The sequence below is a fragment of the Diadema antillarum genome, unplaced genomic scaffold, assembly GCF_040938485.1.
Source record: "Diadema antillarum isolate AM-2024a unplaced genomic scaffold, OU_Dant_1.0 scf00000180, whole genome shotgun sequence".
Classification (NCBI taxonomy): domain Eukaryota; kingdom Metazoa; phylum Echinodermata; class Echinoidea; order Diadematoida; family Diadematidae; genus Diadema; species Diadema antillarum.
Genome location: NW_027271069.1, coordinates 3205731 through 3231004, shown reverse-complemented (window position 1 = coordinate 3231004; position 25274 = coordinate 3205731). Strand labels below are relative to the sequence as shown.

General features: G+C 39.1%; 1 protein-coding gene across 1 annotated transcript in view; it reads left to right on the top strand.

Moving 5' to 3' along the window:
• Positions 1 to 772: 772 nt before the first annotated feature.
• Positions 773 to 25274, top strand: part of LOC139723033 (uncharacterized) — a 138350-nt gene continuing 113848 nt past the window's right edge. Inside the window, exons 1-13 of the mRNA XM_071634309.1 lie at positions 773 to 884; positions 12592 to 12828; positions 13430 to 13675; positions 14641 to 14889; positions 16380 to 16619; positions 16744 to 16998; positions 18154 to 18399; positions 18763 to 19005; positions 20138 to 20380; positions 20951 to 21199; positions 22761 to 23000; positions 23139 to 23393; positions 23773 to 24018. Coding sequence (XP_071490410.1) covers positions 773 to 884; positions 12592 to 12828; positions 13430 to 13675; positions 14641 to 14889; positions 16380 to 16619; positions 16744 to 16998; positions 18154 to 18399; positions 18763 to 19005; positions 20138 to 20380; positions 20951 to 21199; positions 22761 to 23000; positions 23139 to 23393; positions 23773 to 24018 — 3061 coding nt within the window. The remainder of the gene's footprint in view (positions 885 to 12591; positions 12829 to 13429; positions 13676 to 14640; positions 14890 to 16379; positions 16620 to 16743; positions 16999 to 18153; positions 18400 to 18762; positions 19006 to 20137; positions 20381 to 20950; positions 21200 to 22760; positions 23001 to 23138; positions 23394 to 23772; positions 24019 to 25274) is intronic.

The window sequence follows — 25274 nt, the reverse complement described above, 5'->3', positions numbered from 1 at the left end:
TTAGTCTAATTGTGGCTCCTAAACTAGAATGAAAATGATGTCGTGAGATAAAACCTCTCACGTTTACACAATGAAAGCGTTGCGTGCAGTGTTCAGAAGATTCAAATGCATTCACGAGCTGTGAGGCACGAAAATAAGTAAGCAAAACAAATAAACAATGACACATCAAGTAGGCAGAAGAGACGTGCATGCGAAGTTCTACTCCAAGGACGTTATCGAATCACGGATTCTTCCAAAAGGGGTGCGAACGACTCTCACAGACCTGCTTTCAGGTCGCACTTGCTGGCGTGGTTACGCAACAGTGTATTGGAATGCCGCATCGGGGCCATTCATGATGTTCCAACCTGACCAACGCCTTATATTCATTCCTTTACAATTGAATGAACGCTCTATGCACCCGTTTTCTTTCTTTTCTCTTTCCTGCGAAGCTTGTGCTCGCTCTACCGTAATAACCCCTCTCTATCTCTGTGATGGTCTCAAAGAGATTCTATAAACCTCTTTTGATGGTTTTCGGCTGCCCACTTTCAAAGACAGCCCACTTGCCTGGAGGGAAGCCTGCGTGAGGGTCACTGTGGATGCGCGTTCTAGGTACAAGGTCGTATTTCCCGCTTCTCTTCCACTGTCGAGGACTCGATTTTCGGCTTGTTTCGAGGAGGAATAAACCTTATCGCTGTCATCCAGCTTGTCTCTCATCTAGTTTTTTCCCCTATCTATCCGCATCACTTGAAGAAGGTCCTTGGGATATGTATTGGAGATGACACAAGGGGTTATGATGGCTCTGCTGACCGCCGGAGCGTCAGGCTTCAGGCGACCTGCTGTGTTTCGTCTGATTGCCACCGCTTTCCTCATCGTCGCCGTCGGCAAATTCAGTGAAGCAAGCGTAGGTGAGTTGTGGACATCGTCTTTCTGTTGGCCCTCCTCATGTGAAATTTTATATCATGTAAGAAGAGGATCTAATATACATATATAATAAGTTGCGGCATATGAAATTAAAGGCACTGCGTGGCAAGAAAGCTATATCAGAAGCCAACGATATAATCAATGGCAGAGACCCGTCGTTATAACTTGCACAACGAGCACCTGTAGCTGTCGAAACACCCGAAAGATCACAAAGCACAAATTACATCAACTATGAAACACCACACCACAAACCCTCATCTCGTTGCTGAACATGACTGATGAGAAGTGCCGTAGAAGTATATAGACGTACAGAGGAAGGCTTTGATCATTAATATGCATTTACCCTTAAAAAGAAATGTCTTAAATCTAAAAGTTTTTTTTTTTTTTTCTATCAGCATTGCAACAGTTATTCTATTATGTTGACACTGGTGTGGGAGGAGGAGACTACATTTTCCACATACATGGAAACCAAGACACGATGGATCACCAGCAATGTCAGAGCATTCTGAACCCTACGAATTCCCATATTTTGCACAAAATAATAGACCTTGTCAAGAGGATCATTTCATAAAATAATGGCTTTTTCCTAAGACGCCATCTTGTATGTAAAAATGAGGTTTAAAGATACCAAATTTTCATCACCTTGTCTCTTTGGTAGCATGATATGCCCTTTCCATTTTAAATCTGTGGGCATGGCAGATTTGACAGCTTCCTTTTCTGGATGAGAATCTCAACATCACATGACCAATCGCCCCTAATAACAGATGAAACAGATTGGGTCATCTGTATTGATATTAGGACTCAAAACATTTATTTCAAAATATATCGGATCACCCAATTTGTCAGTGTTGACAAATTCCGATTCTAATTCTCTTTGCTTTCATTTTCTTCTTTTCCTCCCTCCGTTTATTTCGGAGATTGACGAGGGTGGATCGCAGATAGGTGTTCAGGATTTGGCACCTTCCTTCTCCTTCTTCTTCTTCTTCTTCTTCTTCCAAACTTGTTAGTGCATCCCTCTTGCAGAGTATTACCTATACCTACCTATGGATACCTATGGAAGATTCTGAACGCAGGCTGAGCCTCTGTATTCAGATCCAGGTTTGGTCCTTGAGATGAGCTGGGTCGTGGCCAGGTGGAGTGGCGTCGAATTTAAATTTTATGGGTTCATTGTCCCAGAATTTGTCCAAAACAACTTCAAAACTGAAGACATTGGGTGCATCTATTAAATTTCTTGGTAAACTATTCCATGGTTTCTTGATACGCATGTAAAATGAATTTCTTCTTGTAGTAGTATGTGATCATACTATGTCCTCTTGTGCATTTTTTAATTAAACACAAATCAGGCACTACTTCCTGATCATGTTTATGAAATAAATTAAAAGCTTCAACCATATCACCTCTCGCCCTGCGGTATGCTAGAGTTGAAAGTCCAAGGTGCCTCAATCTCTGTTCATAAGATAAAGATCTTATTTCACGTACTAATTTTGTAGCTCTCCGTTGGACATTGTCTAAAGCTAATATATGTTTGTTTTGTTTTTTTTCAAATAAGGACTCCATACCGCATGGGCGTATTCTAAATGAGGTCTTACCAAAGCTTTATATAACAATAAGAAATTATCCTTATATGTCGCACTTGAGTACAAAAAGATTAGATAGTTGATATATCAGGGGACAGAGTTAGATAGATTGATGTTTAGTCGGTTAAACAATATGGAGTTTAAATTAGTGGAGGGAGCACACCAGGATATTGTCATTAACAGACTTAGGGAGGTTAAGGTCATTATTATGGTAAAGGTGTGGCATACGTAAACTGAAATGCAGTCTGGGTGCAATAGTCGTTGGAAGGAGAGGGATGGTCAAGTATATAGGCGCTTTCTGTTCTGTTTGATGAATTCTTGGTGGATTCCAGTGGTGTAACAACAACATCAGTTGTTGTTATGTAGGGCAAGCCTATGGTGAGCTTTCATGGTTGTGAGGTAAAATACATGGTGAACGAAGCATGCATAGAATAATTTTAAACGGTCTAATGCCTGGTACTCCTTGTCAAATACTATAAAGCGTGAGGGGACTATAAATTAAACTCAACAACACAACAAAGCCAACGTGAATCAAACAAAAGACTGAAAGTTGCCCCTTTCGCACTTTTAGGATGCATACGTGTACTGATGTACATTACGTAATAGAAGACAAAAATTACCTTAGGCACGTTTAACATTGTCATCATATTCAGTTGTTCATCATCATCATTGCATATCAATAAAAAGTTACTAATTTGTCTGAACAGGTACATACAGACATAAAAAAAAACCACATGAAAACGCCTTGTATATACTCTCTAAAAAAAAATCGAGTGAAAATATTCACTCTTAAAGGAGTGAATACAAAAAAAAAATGAATTTAGAGTGAAATTGGAGTGAATTTTGAGTGAAAATGTTCATTTTCACTCGTCTTAGAGTGACCTCAGGGATCACTCCAAAATCTTCGAGTGATCCCTGAAGTCACTTCCAAAATGAGTGAAAATGAACATTTTCACTCAAAATTCACTTCAATTTCACTCTAAATTCACTCTTTTTTGTATTCACTCTTTTAGGAGTGAATGTTTTCACTCGATTTTTTTTTTTAGAGAGTAATACGCATAAACACAAACCCTATCAAAATGACTCCTATGATCAAATAAATGAAGTGTGTTCTAAAATGACGTATACGCCAGCTTACCAGCTCAATTTGTCGGATGATGATCTTAAAACAATCCATAAAAACACCAATATAGGTATATCGCCTTACATAACCTAAAAGGGTTTAATGTCTGGAAAAAAATCGACATCGACCAGACCTGAAGCTAAGAGGACTTAGTAAATACATTTTGAATTTGTCAGCCCATTGTGTTTGCTTTTAGGTACGTTTTTCATGTGATACTTGATGACTCATAACGCAAAGCACATAGAGAAAGTCATCTTCCAATGATACATTGTATAAATTGTCACGAATGAAATAGGCCCAGCTATATAATAACATAAAAGTTTAGTGAGCCACGGATTCTATACTAACAATGTTGGTTCGTTCTTTCAACGTACCCCTCTTCTAATCATTATCATCATTAACTTTATAAATGGGATCTCTTAAATCTCAATATTCCACTATAGTAATGTTCATGATGGGTGGATGTTTCTTATATAGCGCACATCATGACCTATACATTGTACATCACTTTCGTTTTTTCTTTCAACTTAAAGTGTTTAATGGAAGACTGAAGACTGAAGATTGAAAAGCGGTAATCGTATTTGCTAGAGATAAACATCGATTGTGTACAGGAGAAGGAGAACGAAAGCACAAATAAAGTCGTCACCTTGCTTTATGCTTATTGTCTCGAGTTTTGTAAGAACGGAATGTGGAGATTGGTGCGTTTTGTCTCTATCGGTCTGAAAACATGGCTGCTCCCTCTACAAAGACTTCGCTAGATCACGTGACTTGAAAGCTGAACACCCTTATCGAAAGCCAGATCCGTCTGTGTACCGGGCCAAAAATACGATATTCACCCTATATACTCAGCTTATATAACAAACAGAAAAGAGTTCAGCCGAGAAATCCCTCTGCCAATTAATCCCGGGAAGAAATGACGTCTCTATAAAAAAGATGTGCAGAACAGATACTTCATTTTACCATTCATGCATATCTGTTTAATCAGGCCTCTGTAATAACTCCGCCATGCTTCAGTGGAATCCTATCGGGTTGATCAAAATGTTTAACGCTCCACCCATTTCACTCACGCTCTTATGCACACACGAATGATTCATGGATCTGGATGTGAATGTTTGGGCATGTTTAGTTTTTTTTTTAATGTGTGAATATTAAACATGTTGTATACTTTGAAATCTGAAGCCCCGGTCACACAGCACTCCACGTCTAAATCACGTACAAAAAGTTATGAAAATCTGGTGGACGTGGTCGTAAGTGGTAATTTTTTGGTCAATTTTTGTTTGGCCGTGCTTTTTACGGGGTATGGCCGTTAGCGGCTGTTCCACTGCTGAAGCACTGCCTAAGCACGGCTAACCACGTCCAGCCACGTGTATGTACTCGGAAAAATCCATTTGTCAGTGATAAGCCGCTAAACACACGCTATTTCCCATGATCATTGTAATACCAACGCGTAACACGCGTCAGATGACCGTGCTCTGCCCGTGACAGACTGCTAAACTTTCGCGTCTTTACCGCGTCTCCCCAAGTTTTAATCACTGCCGGAACACGGATTACCACGTGTGTTTCACGTGTGTTTCACGTGTGTTGCACGTCTTTACCACGTGTGCCGCCCGTGGTTGTCCGCGGAATAAAGTTTTGAGCAGTTCAAAACTTTTTACCGCGTCCGACGCCGTTCCGATTTTTACCCTCGTCCTGCCATGTCTATAAATCGACCGTATAGCTCGTCTTAAACTCGACATCAACGCGAATAACATCGTCTGCTTCACGGGAGACCACTTTTTGACGTGTTTTGGTCGTGATTAAGCCGTAAAGCGCTGTGTGACCGGGCTTTGAACTCTTTTCTAATTTAAAAGTTCGAGTTACATGACAAGTGAACGCTATAGATACAAACTAAGAGGAGATTTACACAATTATACTTATACCGTGTAAATGCGTCAAAATCGCATTGACAAAATTCCTGAACAGGGTTCAAAACGTTGATTTTTTTTTCTGCCTTCAGTAGAATTCTTCATTCAGTATAACCGAATGTGATACAATATCCCATCCATTTATGTAGACATTTTTTTTCTGTATAAAACAAATATTAAAGTAAACGTTTCTGTTTTTACTCCCTATAAATGTGAAAAAGTGTTCTTTCAAATTAATCATCCTTTTATAGTCGAGATGTCTTTATTGCAACTGGCTAGCAAATTGCCCTTCATCGACTTGAAGAAAAAAATCTCCCTGATTATAATGCATTAAGCCATTGATTTTTATCACGGTCATTACTCAAAAACACCCGATTACAGGTAAACGTATCGATGAAGGTCAATTTGTACAAATTAGTTGCACAATATCAATAATTAGTAGCATAATATCAATAATTAGTTGCACAATATCAATAATTAGTTGCACAATATCAATAATTAGTTGAATCAAGAAACTGGAAAACAAACTCACTGTTGCGACTTTTCGCCAATTATCAATTGGCTTCTTCTGGCGAATGATGCTCCCGATGATGAAACGTCGCAACAGTGAGTTTGTTTTCCAGTTTCTTGATTCAACTAATTATTAATCTTGTACTTCGACTGGATGAATGAGAAGAATTTACATTAGTTGCACAATGTTTCTCGTCTGGTTTCTCACTAGACCAATTCAAATAATCAAGTTATTTCACATAGTGTGAACGATTGACACAATTATCGATGTATATACTTATACACAATATAAATCGAAATCGCGTTCACAAAAACTCTGAAAAGGAGACATAACAAAAGTAACGATGAATCTTTTCCGGCTTCGGTAGAATTCTTTTACTGAGTTAACCGAAATGTTACAACATTTCACCTACTATGACGCACACGAATGAGTCACAAAGATCGGGGTATAAGTCTGGGTATCATAATACTGTTGAACATTTACATATTTGCTCCGTATAAAACATGAAAATAAGTCTCTCGCTTCTTATCATCATTGAAATCATGAAGTTTCACCACATGTGAAAGCTATGTTTCTTATTTTGCACCATACAATGAGGAATTCTAATAATTATTGTATAATAAAATGATAATGATAATAATAATAATAGGCGTTTGGATTTACCAATGCAAAGGCGAACGAAAAAAAATATTTATGAAGAAATATCATTACTTTTAAGTGAAAACACAATGTAAATCATTATTGTTGCACACGTTTGTGTTTTTGATTGATTTCTTCTTCGAGAAGTAGGCCCTACTTTTTTTTTTGTACACACAATGAAACGTATAGGTTTCACATCTAGCCTACACTCTAAGAAAAATAGCTTCAATTGTCTATATTTACTACTGACACACTGGAAGCACCTTAAAGGTGCAAATTAAAGTACCCATTGTGACACTGGTCTGGAAGGTGCAAAGTTGCACCTGAGAAGGTGCAAAGTTGTAACCGTAAAGGCGCTCCCAATTTAGCTTTATGGTATTATGATGCAAAGTTCAAGCTATTTTCTTAAAAATCTCGTAAAATATTGAAAAGCATTGAGTGAGCACAACCAATTAGGCGTATTATTTTCGCAACTGGGTTTGGAACAGACAAAGCTTTCGGGCACTGGGAAGATATGAAAAGTTTGTTCGCAAAAACCGATAAGTTCATATTTGCCAAATGGAGATATTTGCGATTAAAGGTCAAGAAAAATAAAGAGATTAATAAGAAAATTTGTGCTTCTTTCGACCATAACTTCAAAAATGTATCTTCATATGTAGTGATCAATATATAATTTAAAATGTATTATTTTGTACTTTATGACAGAGACCGTACTTCAAAATCTTCAAAAATGGACTTATCGGTTTTTGCGAACAAACTCTTCATATTTAGTTCTCAATTGATTACAATTGTAAGGCAATGTCACCATTTTCACAATGTGTACATGCACGTATCCCTGAATACTGTGTTCCTTGTAGGCCCCCTTTTTTTGCGTGATAATTTTTAGACCTGGCAGGGGAAAACACAAACTTCAACATACGAAATTATAAACTATATATCTCGGTGCATGGCGATATTTTTGTAGCTTCTAATTGCCCCGAAATGGAAGCAGAAATTGAACTGGCAAAATGAGAAACGAAGAAGGAGAAGAAGAAAAAGAACAAAAGCAAGAAGAAGAAACAAAATAAGAAGAAGGATGAGGAGAAGAAGGAAAGGACTGGGTCCCTACATGGGAATGGGAGAGGAATGCGTTTTCTTTTTGAGATCATCTCCTATAATTCTCCTTTATAGTTCACAAAGTCAAATCTATCGAAGAAAGCCAGGAAAGGCTTGGTTCAAGCGTGTGTCGGCATGAATGACCCCAGCAACAACGCCTAATAGCCAGCGTACACTAAAGCCTTCATCAATAAGAGCTTTGGGCTACCTGTACTACAAAAGCATTGCAAACTCTCCATCCACAAGCAGACCACTCCCATTGAGTAGCCGCAGGGGGAGGACACAATAGAATACCAGGTGATCCGATAAATACCAATGATCGATACTCAGTTGAGCTGACTGCAGCTACTGCGCTGGTCCTGTGTGTATAGACCAATACGCTCTGGTATGGCAGGGGATTATCGAAAACAATTCAAGTGTACGTGGTATTGTAGCATCGGTCTAAAGCAGATTCGTGACTAGTCACTAAGTATAAATCATGTGCAGTCACTCCCCAGTCGAATTCAACGCGAAGTATAAATCTCAGGCATGATGACAATCGACCAATTTTACTCTCAATTACAACCCCGGCCAAATTTCATATCATCTCCATGCAGGAAAAAAGTATATCGTAATCATAATTGCCTTCGCTGTACGTCAATATCTCCATATTATATAGGCCGAAGTTGTGTTTCTATCTGATTAAGATGACGAACTACAGGTGTGAAGGTGGTGTATTATTAAGCTTGCCTTTATTCCGCCGATGTATGACAATTACATAACTGCATCAATATAATAAGATGTTCAATTCTTCTTGACGCCGGGTTCTTGACCTACCCCTTTCAAAGAGAGAGAGAGAGAGAGAGAGAGAGAGAGAGAGAGAGAGGGAGGGAGAGAGAGAGAGAGGGGGGGGGGGCACATTCATTGTGCCCCTACCAGCTAGATTTTCATTTGCCATGCACTCCTTCGCCCTCCATCCAATTTCAAAAAAAATTGGTGACTTTTCCTAAAATCTTATTGCAAAAATTTTGATATGTAATTTAGCTATATTCGATATTGCTGGTTGCCATGGCAACCATAAACTGACAACCATGTCAGTCAGATTTTGCATCTTCTTTCTGTTACAATATAACAGTGTATGAAACGGGCGTTTCATGGCTGAAATTTGCTGAAGACGTAAAATGTGAAGTATCTATGGTCCTGAAATGTTTTCCTTATTATTTCCTTTGTTTTTATGTGACGAAGGCATAAAACAATATATATAATAGAGATAATTAAAACAACAGTAATTTCCAAAGCAGTTGCCCTTCTATTTGTGTCATTTTGATTCGAAATATTAGTTTATTATATTATCAATCTGCAAATTCAAAATTTCAATATTATGCAAATATGAAATGTGATAACTATGCATGTATAGTGTACCTATCCCAAACATTTCATCAGTTGTCCCATAATTACAGGTCGTATTACTTTGCTGAAAATAACAAAACGGAATTTAATCCAACAGATATCAGTACTTAACCATCAGGTTTATTGAATTTATCTCATCATTTACCAAAGTATACCTCTATCTCCCTGAATATTGAAAACGGGGAAATACGGGGACCCCTTTACAATGTAGGTGATGATATTAAGAGAGAAGGATAAGGAGAAAGAGAGAGAGAGACTAACAAAAGTCCCCGAACAAATCACAACCCCCTCTATGGAATTGAAATAAGACAACGTCGAATGTCTTGTATAACAGATTTCCGTTCTCTTTTTTCTTTTTTTTTATAATGCGGATGCGTATAGTTAATGAAGGGCGACTCCTAGCTCGATCTCCCCTCCGTGATAGACGCTGCATCCTGGTTGTAGAAAACCGAATCATTCACATACCTTGGATAGCATACCTTGGATGTGGGCATGAAGTTAAACACAACTTATTTGCCCCTCGGTGTCGTCATTAGATGACATTAATAACTTTTTGTTGGGCGCTGTGCAGGAATTGTATTACATGGACAAAGAAATATCCCTTTGGGGCTGTATTTGTTCTTGTCATGACTCCAGAACCTCTCTATAGGTTAGACTTGAAACTGTTTACAGATGGGCTGTCAACTACAAATGGTGGCAACTTATTCCACTCACTAATAACTCTTTGAGAGGAAGAGCACTGTCTCATTTTAGACTTTACATGTTTCTTCAGTATCTTGAATTTACTTGGTGATTATGTATTAAACGGTGATATTCATGGTAGACCTATAATAATTTCATCCTACGAGGTGTGGTAATTTTGCTGCACTTAAACATTTACATAGAAAATTAAATGCAGCATCTATAGTTTTACATTTCAGTGTACATGTATGTCTAGGATATGCGTGTAGCATAATCATTGTGCGTTGGCAGTAAAATGAAAAATAAAATATCTCCATCACTCGGTCAACGGGTTTTTTAAAATTAATATTTGAACCAGAATACAATTAAATGAAGAGTTGATTGTCATTTGCAAGTATATCACGTAGGATAAGTCTACGGTCAGAATGGAAATAATGCAGAAGCCTTTCCAGATTGTAGGCCTACACACACTTGTACCTCTTTTGTTGCATGATAGGAATATTCTTGAAGTCATGATATTATGAAAAAAAATCATATAATTTCTCCTTCTCACTTTTAGATTAGCGGATTTATTTGCATATGATGTCCAAAATTGGCAAGAATGGAGTTAATTCGTTTTGGATGAATTTCTTGAATTCATAATAGGCCAGGCCTATACACTTTTGAGCAAAAATGACATGATTGATAAATTATTATGTACTTTCAAAACTTGCAAAGGAATTGTATTTCATTACTCAAAAAGTCTGATCTCCAGTTAATTCTATGTTTTCAAAAGGCTCATCCAAGGAATAAATGCAAACAGCAACAAGTTAATTAATCATCCATTTCTGGTTTGGAAGAAGAAGAAAGTGCACAGACTAAAGTGACCATCGATCTTGTGAATGACCGTCTAATTCATTCAAATGAGTTCCCCCCCCCCCCCCCCCCCCCCACCACCACCATCACCACCACCACCACCATGCACCACCACCACCTGTTGACATTACTGCTGTGATCGATTCCCTGCGATTTCGTAGACTACCACGAGTACGTTGTTACAATAAATTGACTCAGTGATGATGATCGATACAATCGAATGGTTGGTTATGATCAATCGTCTGCTACATGTTCGTGCAGCAAACCACAGCATCAGGGGCAGCATGCATTGCACTGCATGCACTGTTATTACTGCAAGCATGAGTGTAGTTGTGGATGCATGCAGTATGCGACAAGTAGAGTGACTAGGAACTAGCTAGCTGGCTGGACGTCCTCGTGAGACCTCGGTTGTAAAATTGGACCCTCTGGTGTAAAATTGGACCCTCGATCTGCAATAGTGTCTGCTGTACTGTAACACAACAGCGTCCGAATTTCTTGAATACACCAGAATTTACTGCCCAGTTGGCAAAACATCGATGTCCAGAGGCAGCAAGTTGCAAGATTAGGTCGTGTTGCATGCCGCTCACTTTGACTCTCCACTCCCCTCGTACTGCTGGAGCTGACCCCATCGCTCACAACCGGCAAGGAGAAGGTTTGCCGGTGTAGTAGACGATCCGGCCCGGGGCAGTCCCAGTAGTTGCGATTCCCGGCCCTGACGTGTAACGTTAGACCCACTGCACTGGCTTTCGACACCGTTTCCATTTCATGACGGGCACCCTGGACCCGCTAGGGTTGAAATAAGTTGTCCTGTAAAGTGTAAGGGTGTAACAAGTCACGATTATATTCCACTCTGAAATAACAAACAGGGGGTGTTTCACGATGTCGAGCTTAAATTTCTAAATTAATACAAAAAAATATATATACTTACTCTAAGATTGACCATTAAAAAGTCATAGTATTAGAACCTATAGAATCTAGTAGATGCCCGTCTATGTCACCTTTTTCCCTGTTCAATTTCAGTAGCCTAATCACCACGCACTAGTAGAGTGTTAACAGAATAAATCCATTGTTAATGTTAATTATATTTTATCTTGTATTATCAGTGACTACATGCTGAAAGTCTCCCAAATCTTCATTTTCATTAGAAAGTTGAGCAACATTGAAGACACACACAGCATACCATGGCATAATATTTAGTAAAATCTTCACATTTGAAATTTAAGTTGACTTAAAATTCTTCTGGAAACACCCCCCAGATAATTATGGTCTATTAACATCAGATTAGGGGAGTAACAATCTAATCACAACTTGTTACAAGAAGACCCTAGGGTAGACAGAGAGTCTAGTAAAATGTCAAAATTATTATTATTTTTTTTTTCTGATCTGCTAGCTAGCTGTGTATGTCTGATAGAATCTAAATGCAATTAACATACATTGTCATGGAGAGCTTAAATTATTGACTATTCAAATTAATAAATTTAAGTGTTACCGGTACAAGACCCATGACCTAGATCAATCCAGTGCTTATAATAAACTGGACTGGTTACGTCGCCTGATCCACGGATCAATTTTGATTGAGGCGTTTTTCATTTAGATTTACGTTTCTACAGTTCAAAGCATAAGAATTTAATGATACTGCTTTGTGGTTTGTTAGACTCTATAATATGCTATGTTTGCGAGAGCCAGAGGTATGAGGGAGTTTGTGCAGTTGTAGCTTCTATTTTTATTTTTTCCCCAGTCAAATTCAAAATCTAAAGAAGAATGTCCACCATTGGGATTTTGCAGCTCATGATGTTGATGCTCATCTGTGTTGTAAATGTTATGTTGGCTTTGCACTGATATCTTAATTGAAATAATGACATTAATACTGATTAACAGTACATTGTCTTTATTAATTGTTCTCTTTCATACTTCCAGATACGGAGCCTCCGGTTGTATCATGTCCGGCAGACATTGTGCAAGGAACAGACCCAGGCGTACCTACAGCAGTGGTCTACTGGACAACAAACGCAACAGACAATGTGGCTGTCACCTCGACAACCACAAGCCTGATGTCTGGCCAAATCAACTACATTGGATCGAGAACCATCGTTTTTACAGCATACGATGCCGAAGGAAACTTTGCCAACTGTACCTTTAATGTCACAGTTGTTGGTAAGTGGTTTCCTGATGGGTATTGATTGCCAGCATAACGTGCTTAAAAAGAAAAGAAAAAAGAAAAGAAAAGAGGGATACATACATGCCAGATTGCAGCTAGAACATTGTAACCACTAATTTTCTGAATCCCTGCTCCTGGTAGATTCCTGTTTGTAAAAAAGTATGCCGGTATCACTTGAGGTACATTGTAATGCCATATATATATGATTAATATTATTATAGTGGCGCTTTTTTTTTTTTTTACCTAGTGTTGCACAGTTTAGAATTATACAAGTACTCTATTAAATCTCAAAAATCAAGTTGAAAATCAGAACAATAGTAATTGATGCCAAAGAATATCAGATAGAAACTATATTTGTTGTACTGGTATAAATTCTACTGAATGAAAATTATAAGATGACATGTGATTCCTCTGTAAGGACAATTATCTTTGAAGAAGAATCTATCACATCTACACTTTGTAGGTGAATAATGACTTTTGTGCAGAATCTCTACATTTTTTTTTTGCTTTCTTGATATATAGATGGCTTTCACTGGATATGATTCCATTTATAGGCAAGTTCTCAGTGATGTGTTATCGTCTGATTCCATAATCTAGATCTGGAGATGCCAACATTCACGGGCTGCCCCAGCAACATTACAGTGAACACCACCGCCGGGTCCAGCACCGGAGTGGCAACCTGGACACCGCCGGTGGCAAACGACAATGCAGGGGCTGTGGACAGCCTGATCAGCTCCAATAACCCAGGGGACTCATTTTCCATTGGCACCACAGTTGTGACATATACTGCTACTGATATCTACGGAAATCAGAACAATTGCACGTTTAATGTTGTAGTGGAAGGTAGGTACATGTAATTTCATATTTTGTTTGTTTTATTTTACGTGTTAACTTTGGCATGTAAATGTCTGTTTTAGTGCCGCTTGTATCACCAAGTTGATTTTTTTTTGGTACGCTTTGTGAAGAATTTGATTTTAATGAAAGCACTGGAATAGGGGGAAGAAGGAGCTCACAAAATTCTCTATTCCTCTGGTGGTCCTCATCTTCTTTGATGTTGCCTCCCTATTCATCCTTTTCCTTCAATGATTGCCCCCATGATCCTCATGATCATTACCTACCCTCCTCTGCCTTTTGTCTGTCCTCCCTCCTCTGCCTTTTGTCTGTCCACCCTCCTGCTCTAATCCCACTCCCTTTACCTGTTGGGCTCCTTGCCCATGACCTCCCACCCTCTCCTTTGTTTTCTTTGTTCTGTGTGCCCAGCCTATCCCTCACTGTTCTTGTTGGGTGAAGTCCTTATGTCTGAATGCTTTCCCTGCCTGTTTGTCATTTTGCCTCTGACGAAGATTCTGCTAGGATCGAAAGCTCAGGCCCCTTTTGACTCCATTTTACTCTATTGGCTCCCCTTTATTGGATAAGCAGTTTTCCGCAGCTTTTTTTTTTGCTACACTTAGTATAAAATTTTATAAGTTTCAAATGGATTGTCCAATTTTCCTCAAACTTTCAGTGATTTATTATACTAATATTGCTGCTTTCACTCTGCCAACTTTTCTGTTTAGGCTTTTGTTTCCTTTAAAGTGGCTTTTCAATCAGTATAAATCATTTTAAACAATTTGTACAAGTATTAGATTTTGCACAGTTTTCAATTCGGCACATCTTTGCTAAAAAGTCTTGGTCATTGCTCATGCAGTAAATTCTTCATTCATATGCTTATCTTCAAAATGCACTGAACGATGTACGGTCTTATGTTACAAAGATTAAAACTAAATATGCAATTCTCTCCTATTGTTATTTTCATCTTTACCTGATAGATAATGAGGACCCTGTGCTTGCAAGCTGTCCTTCCGACATCCTTACAAACACCACCACTGGTCTGCTTGTAGCAGATGTGTCATGGACTGTCCCCAATGTCACAGACAACTCAGGACCAGTAACAGTGAATCAGACTGCTGGACTGTCTCCTGGAAGTAACTTCACACTTGGTTCTACACTGGTGACTTACACTGTCACTGATCCTTCAGGGAACAGTGCCTCATGTTCTTTCTATGTCAATGTTACAGGTGAGTGACATCAAGGGGTCCATTCTGTATTAGTTGTGTAACTTCCAAGTCTAACTCCCAAGTTTGAATTTTCAATCTAATCAGCAATCAGTTACTGAACTATTATATGAATATGCCACAAGTATTATATGTACTCTGTAAAACTTGAAGGTGTGCACATAGGTTTATAAGCATTTTACTCCAGTGTGAATTGTGATGACTTCAGATTTTACTCTATGGCATGTACTTTGGTTCTGCAAGTTAGTATTGTCAATCCAACAAAAACAACTTTGCGTGAGATATTATGAGTCACTGATTATTTTGTAATTCTGAGAGTTCAGATATTTTCTTGAAAAAGAGCAATATATTTGAATGATTACTTTGAAATATTACATTTTTAATGTGACAGTCTTCATTTTGTAATGAATACATTCTTATTTTTGTTTCTGTGGAAAGATGAAGTACATGTACATGGTAACAGCTGAGTGCCTAATATCAATGGTTCTGCTGAAGTGTATGCAATATTGCAAAAGGTTAACTCTACATGTATGCAAGTAAATTGAGACAGCACATAATGTTATACTTCCTTTGATACTTCTTATAACACTAAAGCCCGCCGCACACTACACGATTTTGCCCCGATTCACAGGTCTTAAGACCTTAAGACTAGAAGTGTGACGTCACAGTCTTGCCATTTTCTCGTCGTACGACTGGGTCTTAGCGCCGGTCGTAGAGATTTGACATGTTGAATTTCTACGACTGGTCGTAGGCTTTTAGCCATTCACAATGCAGTAAAATGCAAGGGCATGCAGTGCGCACTGTGCGCACTTTACAGTCGGGTCGTATAGTATGCGGTGTCTGGTCGTACGACTGGTCTTGAGACCCAGCTTGGCTGAAGACTTTAAGACCAGTCTGATCGTGTAGTGTGCGGTGGCCTTAAGTTATCAAATGTGGTCACAGATATTTGACTGTATTGAAGTCAGTTTGCAGTTTGTGCAAATAACATGCATGCGCACACAACACCAGCATACAGCAAGTTTACTTACCACGGCATACTGAAGTCGCTTGTGATTCTACCAATTAGACAAAAAGTTGCATGAATGTCCGAATGACTACAGGTATGTTATGCAAGAACCTGCTTTTGTACCCACAGAAGGAATGCTGTCAATACCTTGTCATACTGGTCCATATCCATGTATTTGTTTATTCTTTTTTTTTTGGGGGGGGGGTGGGGGTTTGGGTGGTTACATGATTCTCAGAAACCCCATCATACAAAGGTTAGACTTAGCTTATTATTGCCCACAAAAAAAGAACAAAAATAAGATATACATTGTATACTTGGATGCTTTAACTTGTGTCTCCAAATGAATACCAAGTTTTGTTGTTGTTTTTGTCTTTTGTGTGTGTGTGTGAAGAAGGCCTGGGCTACACTCAGTTAAAAGCTTGTGTGTACAGTGCATGTTACTTCTAGCAATTAAACACCACATTCTCGCGTATATTTTTCAATGTAGATGGTGAGAAACCCATGTTCACATCTTGTCCAAGTGACCAGACAGTTGGGACTGACTTCAGGTTGAACTCGACCACAGTCAACTGGACGGAGCCAGTGGTCAGCGACAATGATATGTTTACTGTCACTTCCGACTACTCGTCTGGTTCAGTCTTCTATGTTGGATCCACGCTGGTGACCTACACGGCTGTTGACTCTTCTGGCAACACTGAAACGTGCACCTTCACAATCACTGTAGAGGGTAAGTTGAAAACAATACAGGTTACGAGAAATGACAAATATGGAGTTATTGTATCAAGAGGGGACATTTTGTATTGTGCGCTATTGTGATTTGATATTCTTTAACTTGTGCTTGTTTCTTGCAGACCAAGAGGCCCCATACTTTAATGGCACCTGCCCATCTTCCAGAACTGCCCAGACAGCAAGAATACACAATTACCGAATTCGTACATGGCCAGCGCCTACAGTATTAGACAATGTGGATGAGTCTGAAGACATCAATATTACTTCATCTCATTCTTCCGGTGACCAGTTCTATGTAGGAACGACAACTGTTTTTATCAATGCCACTGACCAGGCAGGCAATGTGGCTGTGTGTAGCTTCACTATAACAATTAAAGGTAAGATAATGCCTTGTTTTCTTTTTTTTTTTAACTTCTTCCGAGAAATGAATGGCCTTGAAATGTGTATTTACAATGTACTGAAAAGAAAATGCTCTTGATCTGGTACATGATGGTTATTTGTGACCCGCTACAACAAAAAGGTCCTAAAGTCGCGCACGGTCGAAGCCGTGAAAATCTAGTTTGAAGTCAGAGCATTAAAAGTGGTCAAAACTTACGATTTTCTGATTTTGATATATTATTGGAGTCTAACATGTCTTCTTTCATCTGTCGAAATTTTGAAGCAAAATGATCAAAGGAAAGATAAAAAAATAGCGTTTTTTGAGCCATGTTTTTTGGCGTTTCAACAAAGCAGAAACTGGTTCGAAAATTTGGATTGAGCGCCACAGATAGGTTCCGCCCCTAACAACGACCAGAGTGATCTCATTGGTCAGTTCGCTGCTTGCTGCTAACCGAAGCGTGAAGCTCGCACACTGCCCAGTCGACTGGTGCGTGCGGGCGGGGTGCGCTATGCTCAGCCGCTTCTCACATCCTGGTCACTGATTGGTTGATGAGGAGACTGCCGACGCTGATGTGCTTGAATGAACTCTTCGGGGGTTGCTACAGCTTACCTTCTATTGTCCAGAGGTGAAAACTGACTTGCGTGTCCCTTGATTGCGATTGCGTGGAAAGGAAGACTTTTAGGGCGCTTTTCTCGAAACAGTGATTTTCCAGACGTCTCAACATGTCTCTTTTAAACATCGATATCTCTGCAGCCGATTATTTTTATAAAATGTGTTATATATCAATTTAAAGCAGAAAGATTAGGGGATTATATCATGCAATTTTCAAATAATCGACCTCGCCCGACTTAAGGATCATTTTGTTGTAGCGGGTCACATTTAATATCCACATTGTCCTCTTTCGTGATATATTTGACTTTGCTTGTCTAAAGAATATGGTTCCCATTTAAGTTAACATTTTGAAGTGATTTGCTTTGAGGTAGAAGATCGTGAATATTGTGTTGTCTTCGGCAGATCAAACTGAACCAGTTGTGACGCTCAGATCATGTTTTTTTCCCTTTGAACGTCCGCGCGTCTAAAATCTAAATCTCCCTAATATGAAAGTGGGTTGCTTTGCGATAGATCGTAAATATTGTGGTGTTGTCAATGGCAGATCAAACTGAACCAGTAGTGAGTGGTTGTCCATCCAACATCACTGTCATGACTGATGCTGGCCAGTCATATGCCACAGTCAACTGGACTGAGCCTGTCTTCAATGATGCTGTTGATGGTGTGGTCAACTCTACATCAACACACTCACCCCTTGACCAGTTCAACATTGGGTCTACAAATGTCACCTACTCAGCTAGTGATGATGCTGGAAACACAGCTACATGTGTCTTCACAGTGATTGTTTCTGGTAAGACTAAAGTTTGTTACACTTCTTCTGCAGTCACTATTATATTTTGTGCCTAAATCCTCTGTGTCACATCTCAGCCAAAGTGCATCTCTGGTTGTTGTAAGTGTTGAAGGAGTTCCCCAGTCTAGTTCAATGTATATCAGCATCACTTTATTGGTTGTGTTGGTGTCACTGTTTTCATGTCTTGAGACAAGAGGCCATGATGAACTGAGGTATTAAGATGACATCTCTGAGAAGTTAATAGCCATAAACAGTGAATGCTGTGCTTGAGGCTCCATTTCTTCATTCCCAAAGAACCCTGTGGAAGTTGAAGAGGCACGCTTTGCCAGGTACTTCATTCATTAACATCTTCCTCATTCCCAGATTCTGAGGATCCAGTTATCAGTGGCTGCCCTAGCGACCAGTCCTTAGCTGTTGGTGCTGATAACTCTACAGCGGTGGTGATGTGGACGCCTCCTACCGCCAGTGATAATGCGGGATCAGTCAACCTAACATCCACTTATGAACCTGGAGACAGCTTCCCCATTGGAACGACTAATGTGACATACACAGCTACGGATACTGCTGGGAATTCGGTGACCTGTGTCTTTGCTGTCATCGTTATGGGTACGTGGAGCTGTGATAGCATTTCCATAGTTTGTTATCACAAAATCCTATTAATAGCAGGGATAGCAGAGAACTACATGTATGAGCAGTTACAGGAACCCTGGTCCTCCCTTATTTTGTTCTCCGAGTCTGCTAATAGAGATACTGGCTTAATATCAATTCTTGTAAGCTTGATGTCAATTTCTCACTCTTATGTTAGATTTTAGGACACATGTATACCTACACGTATCTATCTTTTTTCATTCCTTTTTTTTTCTTGTGTGTGTGTCTGCTACATGTGGTAAAACCCCCCTTGTAAACTTCACAAGAACTGCAAATATAAAGATGCCACAGAGTATTTTGCTAAAGGTATAACTGAATCCTCTCTAATCTGCAGTAAATGGATGGATATTCCTATTGCTGAATGATATTATCACTTACCAGCCGCAGCACTAAAAGACTAATATGGACAATTTCTTTATAAAAGGTTTTTTGCAGAGTTAGGTGGACATGAAATGGTATAAACTTTGTATCTGACAGTGGTAACAAGAATAGCCAGCCATTCTGTTTATGGTTCATTTGTAGCCAAGTGATGATATTTGCTCTGGTTTATTACCAATAATAGAATCTTACCCATTACCTTTGTGTGTCTGAAAACCCATTTATAAAATACACAAAGTCTCACACATGATCACTTCTGAAGTGGTTCCACTTATGCCCCATTGAGTTTGTTCATACCGAGAGTCATAGCCTGCTAAGACCATGTAAAAAGTGGCTGAGAGAGGCATATGTATCATCATGGTGCCATGTATTTATAATCCTTCACAAGTGCAGAATTCAAACACATACTTAAGTATACTGTATGCCCAGCATGTATGGCACACCTTATCCGGAGCACTTTAAACATTGGAGACCGTTTATACAGAGTTTATAGCACTTCAGGAACACTCCTGAACCTAGCCTTGAGGAGGACATACAACAGTGTACCTTTTGAGCACTTCGGGGTCAGATTGTCTTTTCTAAAGGAATTTAAACCACTTCAGGACCACTCCTCTAGCACTCTAAATGTTGTGTTTACCATGGAATGTGAGCCAATTTGTTTGTTTATAATTACATCATGTGTCATCAAACTTTCTCTCTTTCCTGCAAATAGACAATGAAAACCCTGTGATCACAGGTTGTCCAAGTGACATCAATGCCACCACTGACGCTGGAAATGCCACCGCCCGGGTCTCATGGTCAGAGCCTTCGGCCACCGACAACTCGGGCTCACAGACTCTGACTCCAGACTTCAGTAGTGGCAGCGCCTTCCCAATCGGTAACACGACAGTCACCTACACATCCACGGATGCTTCTGGAAACACAGACAATTGCACCTTTGTAGTTACTGTCACAGGTGAGGTTTGCTTGAATACACATGATACCACTCAAGCTAGCCCCTTGCTGGGGTGGTATGCCAGCATTGTTTTTCTTTTGTTCTTCTGGAAGTACCTCTTGGTGGTTATTCATAATGTTCTTTTGGAAAAGATGCAGGCAGATACTCCAGAACACAAAACTTTTTTGATTTTTTCGCATATGAATGAAGCAACTCGCCTATGAAGCTCCACAACAGCTAGTGGTTATTTTATATTTTTCAATATTTAGGCAACTCTTGATACTTGTAATTTTGATTTACCCTTTGAGGACGGTTTGATTTTGCTACAACATGCATTTCCCATAGAAGCTTGCCCGCGTGTACTCGGGACTCGTCCTCAACGGGTTAAAAAGCATTTCCTTGTTCTGATAAAAAGAAGGCGAAAGCTGTGGAGCATTGCTATGTAATATACACACTTGTGCATTGTATGTTATCAGATATATGTTTACTTGAATCTGTGTAGCTTCTTGGGTGTACCTGAGTAATTAGTAACAGTTTGATCAAGTGTACTGTATATCAAATGAGCTAATTATCCTTTTTTTTCTGCAACAGATGATGAGAATCCTGTCTTTGCAAGCTGTCCTTCTGACATCCTCGCAAACACCACTACTGGACTGCTTGTAGCAGATGTGACATGGACTGTCCCCAATGCCACAGACAACTCAGGATCAGTAACAGTGAATCAGACTGCTGGCCTTTCTCCTGGAAGTAACTTCACAGTTGGTTCTACACTAGTGACCTACACTGCCACTGATCCTTCAGGGAACAGTGCCTCATGTTCTTTCTTCGTCAATGTTACTGGTGAGTGGTTCAGTGTATATGATGTGAGAAGGGTGATCGACACTACAATTATTTTTTTGTTTGTTTGTATTTTTGTGAGGCCCAATTGGATCAGATATTAAAGGCATAATTTACCATTTGCAGATGAAACAAAAACCCAGCATTAGTGCTTTAAAATAGTTCTAAGATGTGAGTTGGGGATAGAAACCACCACTGTATAAATTAGAATTAATTTGGTAAAATCTATGTTAAATATTGTTACATATACCAAATGTGAACAATAGTTATAATAGAAATGTTTCCAGACTAAACTGTCTACAGTTACGGTTTATTGAGAAAAATACAGATATCTCCTTGTATTTTAGGCTTTATCGCAAAAATTGTATATAATAGGATGTTTTGTGGTACAACAGACCTACACATTATGCATTAAATATCATATCTTGAAAAAAATTTAAATCACTGTTCCCAAAGGTAAACAGGACCTTTAAACTCTTTTCATTTTATTCTTGGCCAATATTGTGGCTCATTGGTTGAGAATCACACTCAGGGTCTACATATTTACACAATCAAAATTTGCGTTATCCATGAGCTAGCTTTAAACTGCTTTTGTGGCTTTCATCCAATGATGCATTGTCAAGATTGAGAGAGGCACTGGCTGCAGCTGTGGGATTTTTAGATTGACATTACATAGATCTGAATAAAGATGCAAATTGTTCTTTGTTATGCAAATTTCATCTGTTGAATGGTAGTCACTTTAAGGTCAATCTCTGAGTGTATCTGTAGTAAAAAGAAGAAAGATACAAACGAACATGTCAATGGCAACTGATTGACAATGGTTCTAATCCCACCTGAGTATGTACGTGTACAACGTATGCCCATGATTTTTTATCATAGGATGGCTATTGCTCAAATGCTGAATAGTTGATGTTTATGATGGCCAGTACAATGTCGACATTTACGATGTCGACAGTTATGATGGCCTTGACAATGTACATCAACAGGCTACAATAACCATTGTCAAATTGAATGTCATTGCCAATGTACATCAATGAGCTGCAATGAAAACAATGCAACACATGAATCATCGATTTCAATAAGCATGTTCTGATGGATATATTCTAGTAAGGGTACATGTTAGGTATAAGGGCTGATTGTTCTTGATAATCTTTTCTTCATACTTGATGAACTTCCTATACATGTACACTATATCGACGTCCATTTGTCATATTTTAGAGGGATAGTTTGGGATCATTGCTCCTGGTGTTTACAAAAATGAAAAATTTCCCATGACCAGAGTATGCTTTGGCTTGGTATTCATTGGAATGAGCAGCACCCTCAAGGGAAAGTGACAAGAAAGCAAGCATGTGTTATGGATGTAACATCATTGAATCTGTGGTATTGCTGCAATAAAAACAAAACAAAAGAAAACAAAACAAAACAAAACAAAACAAAACAATAACAAACTGACAATCAAATATTAGGCCTAATATTAAGATTAGCATGGAGACTGTGTTATACATGTATGCAATTTCAGAAAAAAAAAAAACCTACTCATTTCCTCCCCAATTTTCTCACACAGATGCAGAGAATCCCATGTTCACATTTTGTCCGAGCGACCAGACGGTTGGGACTGACTTCAGGTTGAACTCAACCACAGTCAACTGGACTGAGCCAGTGGTCAGTGACAATGATGTGTATACTGTCACTTCTGACTACTCGTCTGGTTCAGTGTTCTATGTTGGATCCACGCTGGTGACCTACATGGCTGTTGACTCTTCTGGCAACACTGAAACATGCACCTTTACAATCACTGTAGAGGGTAAGTTCAAAGCAATACAATGTTATGAAGAATGACAAATTTGAAGTTACGTATCTTGTACAAAAATGTATGATTTTGTACTGTACCGTGCTGTTACATGAAATACATTCTTTGATAACTTGTGCTTCTTTGTTACAGACCAAGAAGCCCCATACTTTAATGGCACGTGCCCATCTTCCAGAACTGCCCAGACAGCAAGATTACATAATTATCGAACTCGTACATGGCCAGCGCCTACAGTATTGGACAATGTGGATGAGTCTCAAGACATCAATATCACTTCATCTCATTCTTCCGGTGACCAGTTCTATGTAGGAACGACAACTGTTTTTATCAATGCCACTGACCAGGCAGGCAATGTGGCTGTGTGTAGCTTCACTATAACGATTAAAGGTAAGATATGCCTTTTTTTTTTTTTTTTGGTACAACTTTTTTGGAAAAATGAATGTGGAGAATATAAATGCTCTGACTGTGATGTATGTTTATTGTTGATCTTATTCGCTGCTTTCATTATATATTTTATGCTGCTTGTCTGAGGAAAAGGTTCGATCGTTTCAGTTAACATTAGGGAGCTTTAGATTTTAGACGCTCTGACGTTCAAAGGGAAAAAAATGTTCTGAGCGTGCGCAGTATAATGACCCGCGCTACTGCGCACGCTCAGATCATGTTTTTTTCCCTTTGAACGTCCGCGCGTCTAAAATCTAAAGCTCCCTAATATGAAAGTGGGTTGCTTTGCGATAGATCGTAAATATTGTGGTGTTGTCAATGGCAGATCAAACTGAACCAGTTGTGAGTGGTTGTCCATCCAACATCACCGTCATGACTGATGCTGGCCGGTCATATGCCACAGTCAACTGGACTGAGCCTGTCTTCAATGATGCTGTTGATGGTGTGGTCAACTCTACATCAACGCACTCACCCCTTGACCAGTTCAACATTGGGTCTACAAATGTCACCTACTCAGCTAGTGATGATGCTGGAAACACAGCTACATGTGTCATCACAGTGATTGTTTATGGTGAGTACTGTACCTTTCAGATAAAACTTTTTGTGCCTCCGCCAACGAAGTGGCCGGAGGCATTATGTTTTCGGGTCGTCTGTCCGTACGTACGTACGTCCGTACGTCCGTCCCGTTTTGTTTTTGTCAAAATCTCGAGAACCGTGTGGTGGTTTTACATCAAACTTGGTATGAGGGTATATCCTGGGGGGATAATACTTTGTTTGGATTTTAGGGTCACGAGGTCAAAGGTCAAAGGTCACAGGTTATTTTGTGAAAAAAAAGGTTGAAAATTCATGTTTTTCTCCATATCTCGCAAATGGTTCAAGGTATCTTCATGGAACTTAGTATATATGCTTGTTCCAATGGGCAGTGATTATCTAGGGAAGTTGGGGGTCATGGTTCAAAGGTTAGGGGGTCAAAGGTCAAGGTCAACTCCTCAAAGTATCACTACTTTCCTTGTATTTATAATGCAATGCCTGAAGGTTTTTTTTTTTTTTTTAACTTGATGTATGCATGTATTACCTGATATATATTCTGTGGGAAGTTTCTTGCCAAAAGGTCAAAGGTCAAAAGGTCAAAGGTCAAGTGAAAGTGTTGAATTGCACTTTTCCCTCCATATCTCAAAAGTAACTCAAGGTATCATCATGAAACTTACATATTTATGCATGTTCAACCTAACAGTGATTCTCTTTGGAACTGTTAGGTCAAAGGTCTAAGGCCAGGTTTTAATAATGCTATTTTCCCATTTGATACAGAAATTATACTTTTTCTCAATACCTTGAAAATTACTCAATGCATAAACTTATAAAAGGGTCAAAAGTCAAGTAAAAATCATCAGTTCCCCAAATACCTGCACTCTGACATTTTAATCATTCATCCAATTGAACCTAGTTCTAGGAAAGTGAACATTCAGCACATTTGTGGCAAACCTGTCATTTTAATATTTTGCCAATTGTATGAAACTGTCATCACACATTGTCAAGACATTGTAATATCGACCTACAAACGTGTATTAGGAGAACCGTGCATTATGGCGGAGGCATATCAGTCGCCGTAGCGATATATCTAGTTGTGATATGCAGTCAGAAAGAAAGCGGTAAATCCTTGTTTGTAGCAACTACAGGACTGACAGCTTGTAGTCCCTTCTGGAGGACTATCAATTTCAGATAAAGAACTTTGCCTAGGGCCGCAACTGCTGCAGGTAGGTGACTCCGACCATGTGCATCGCAATTTATGGGCTGTGGTCTTATCCTCTATTAGTTGGATGGGTGGTA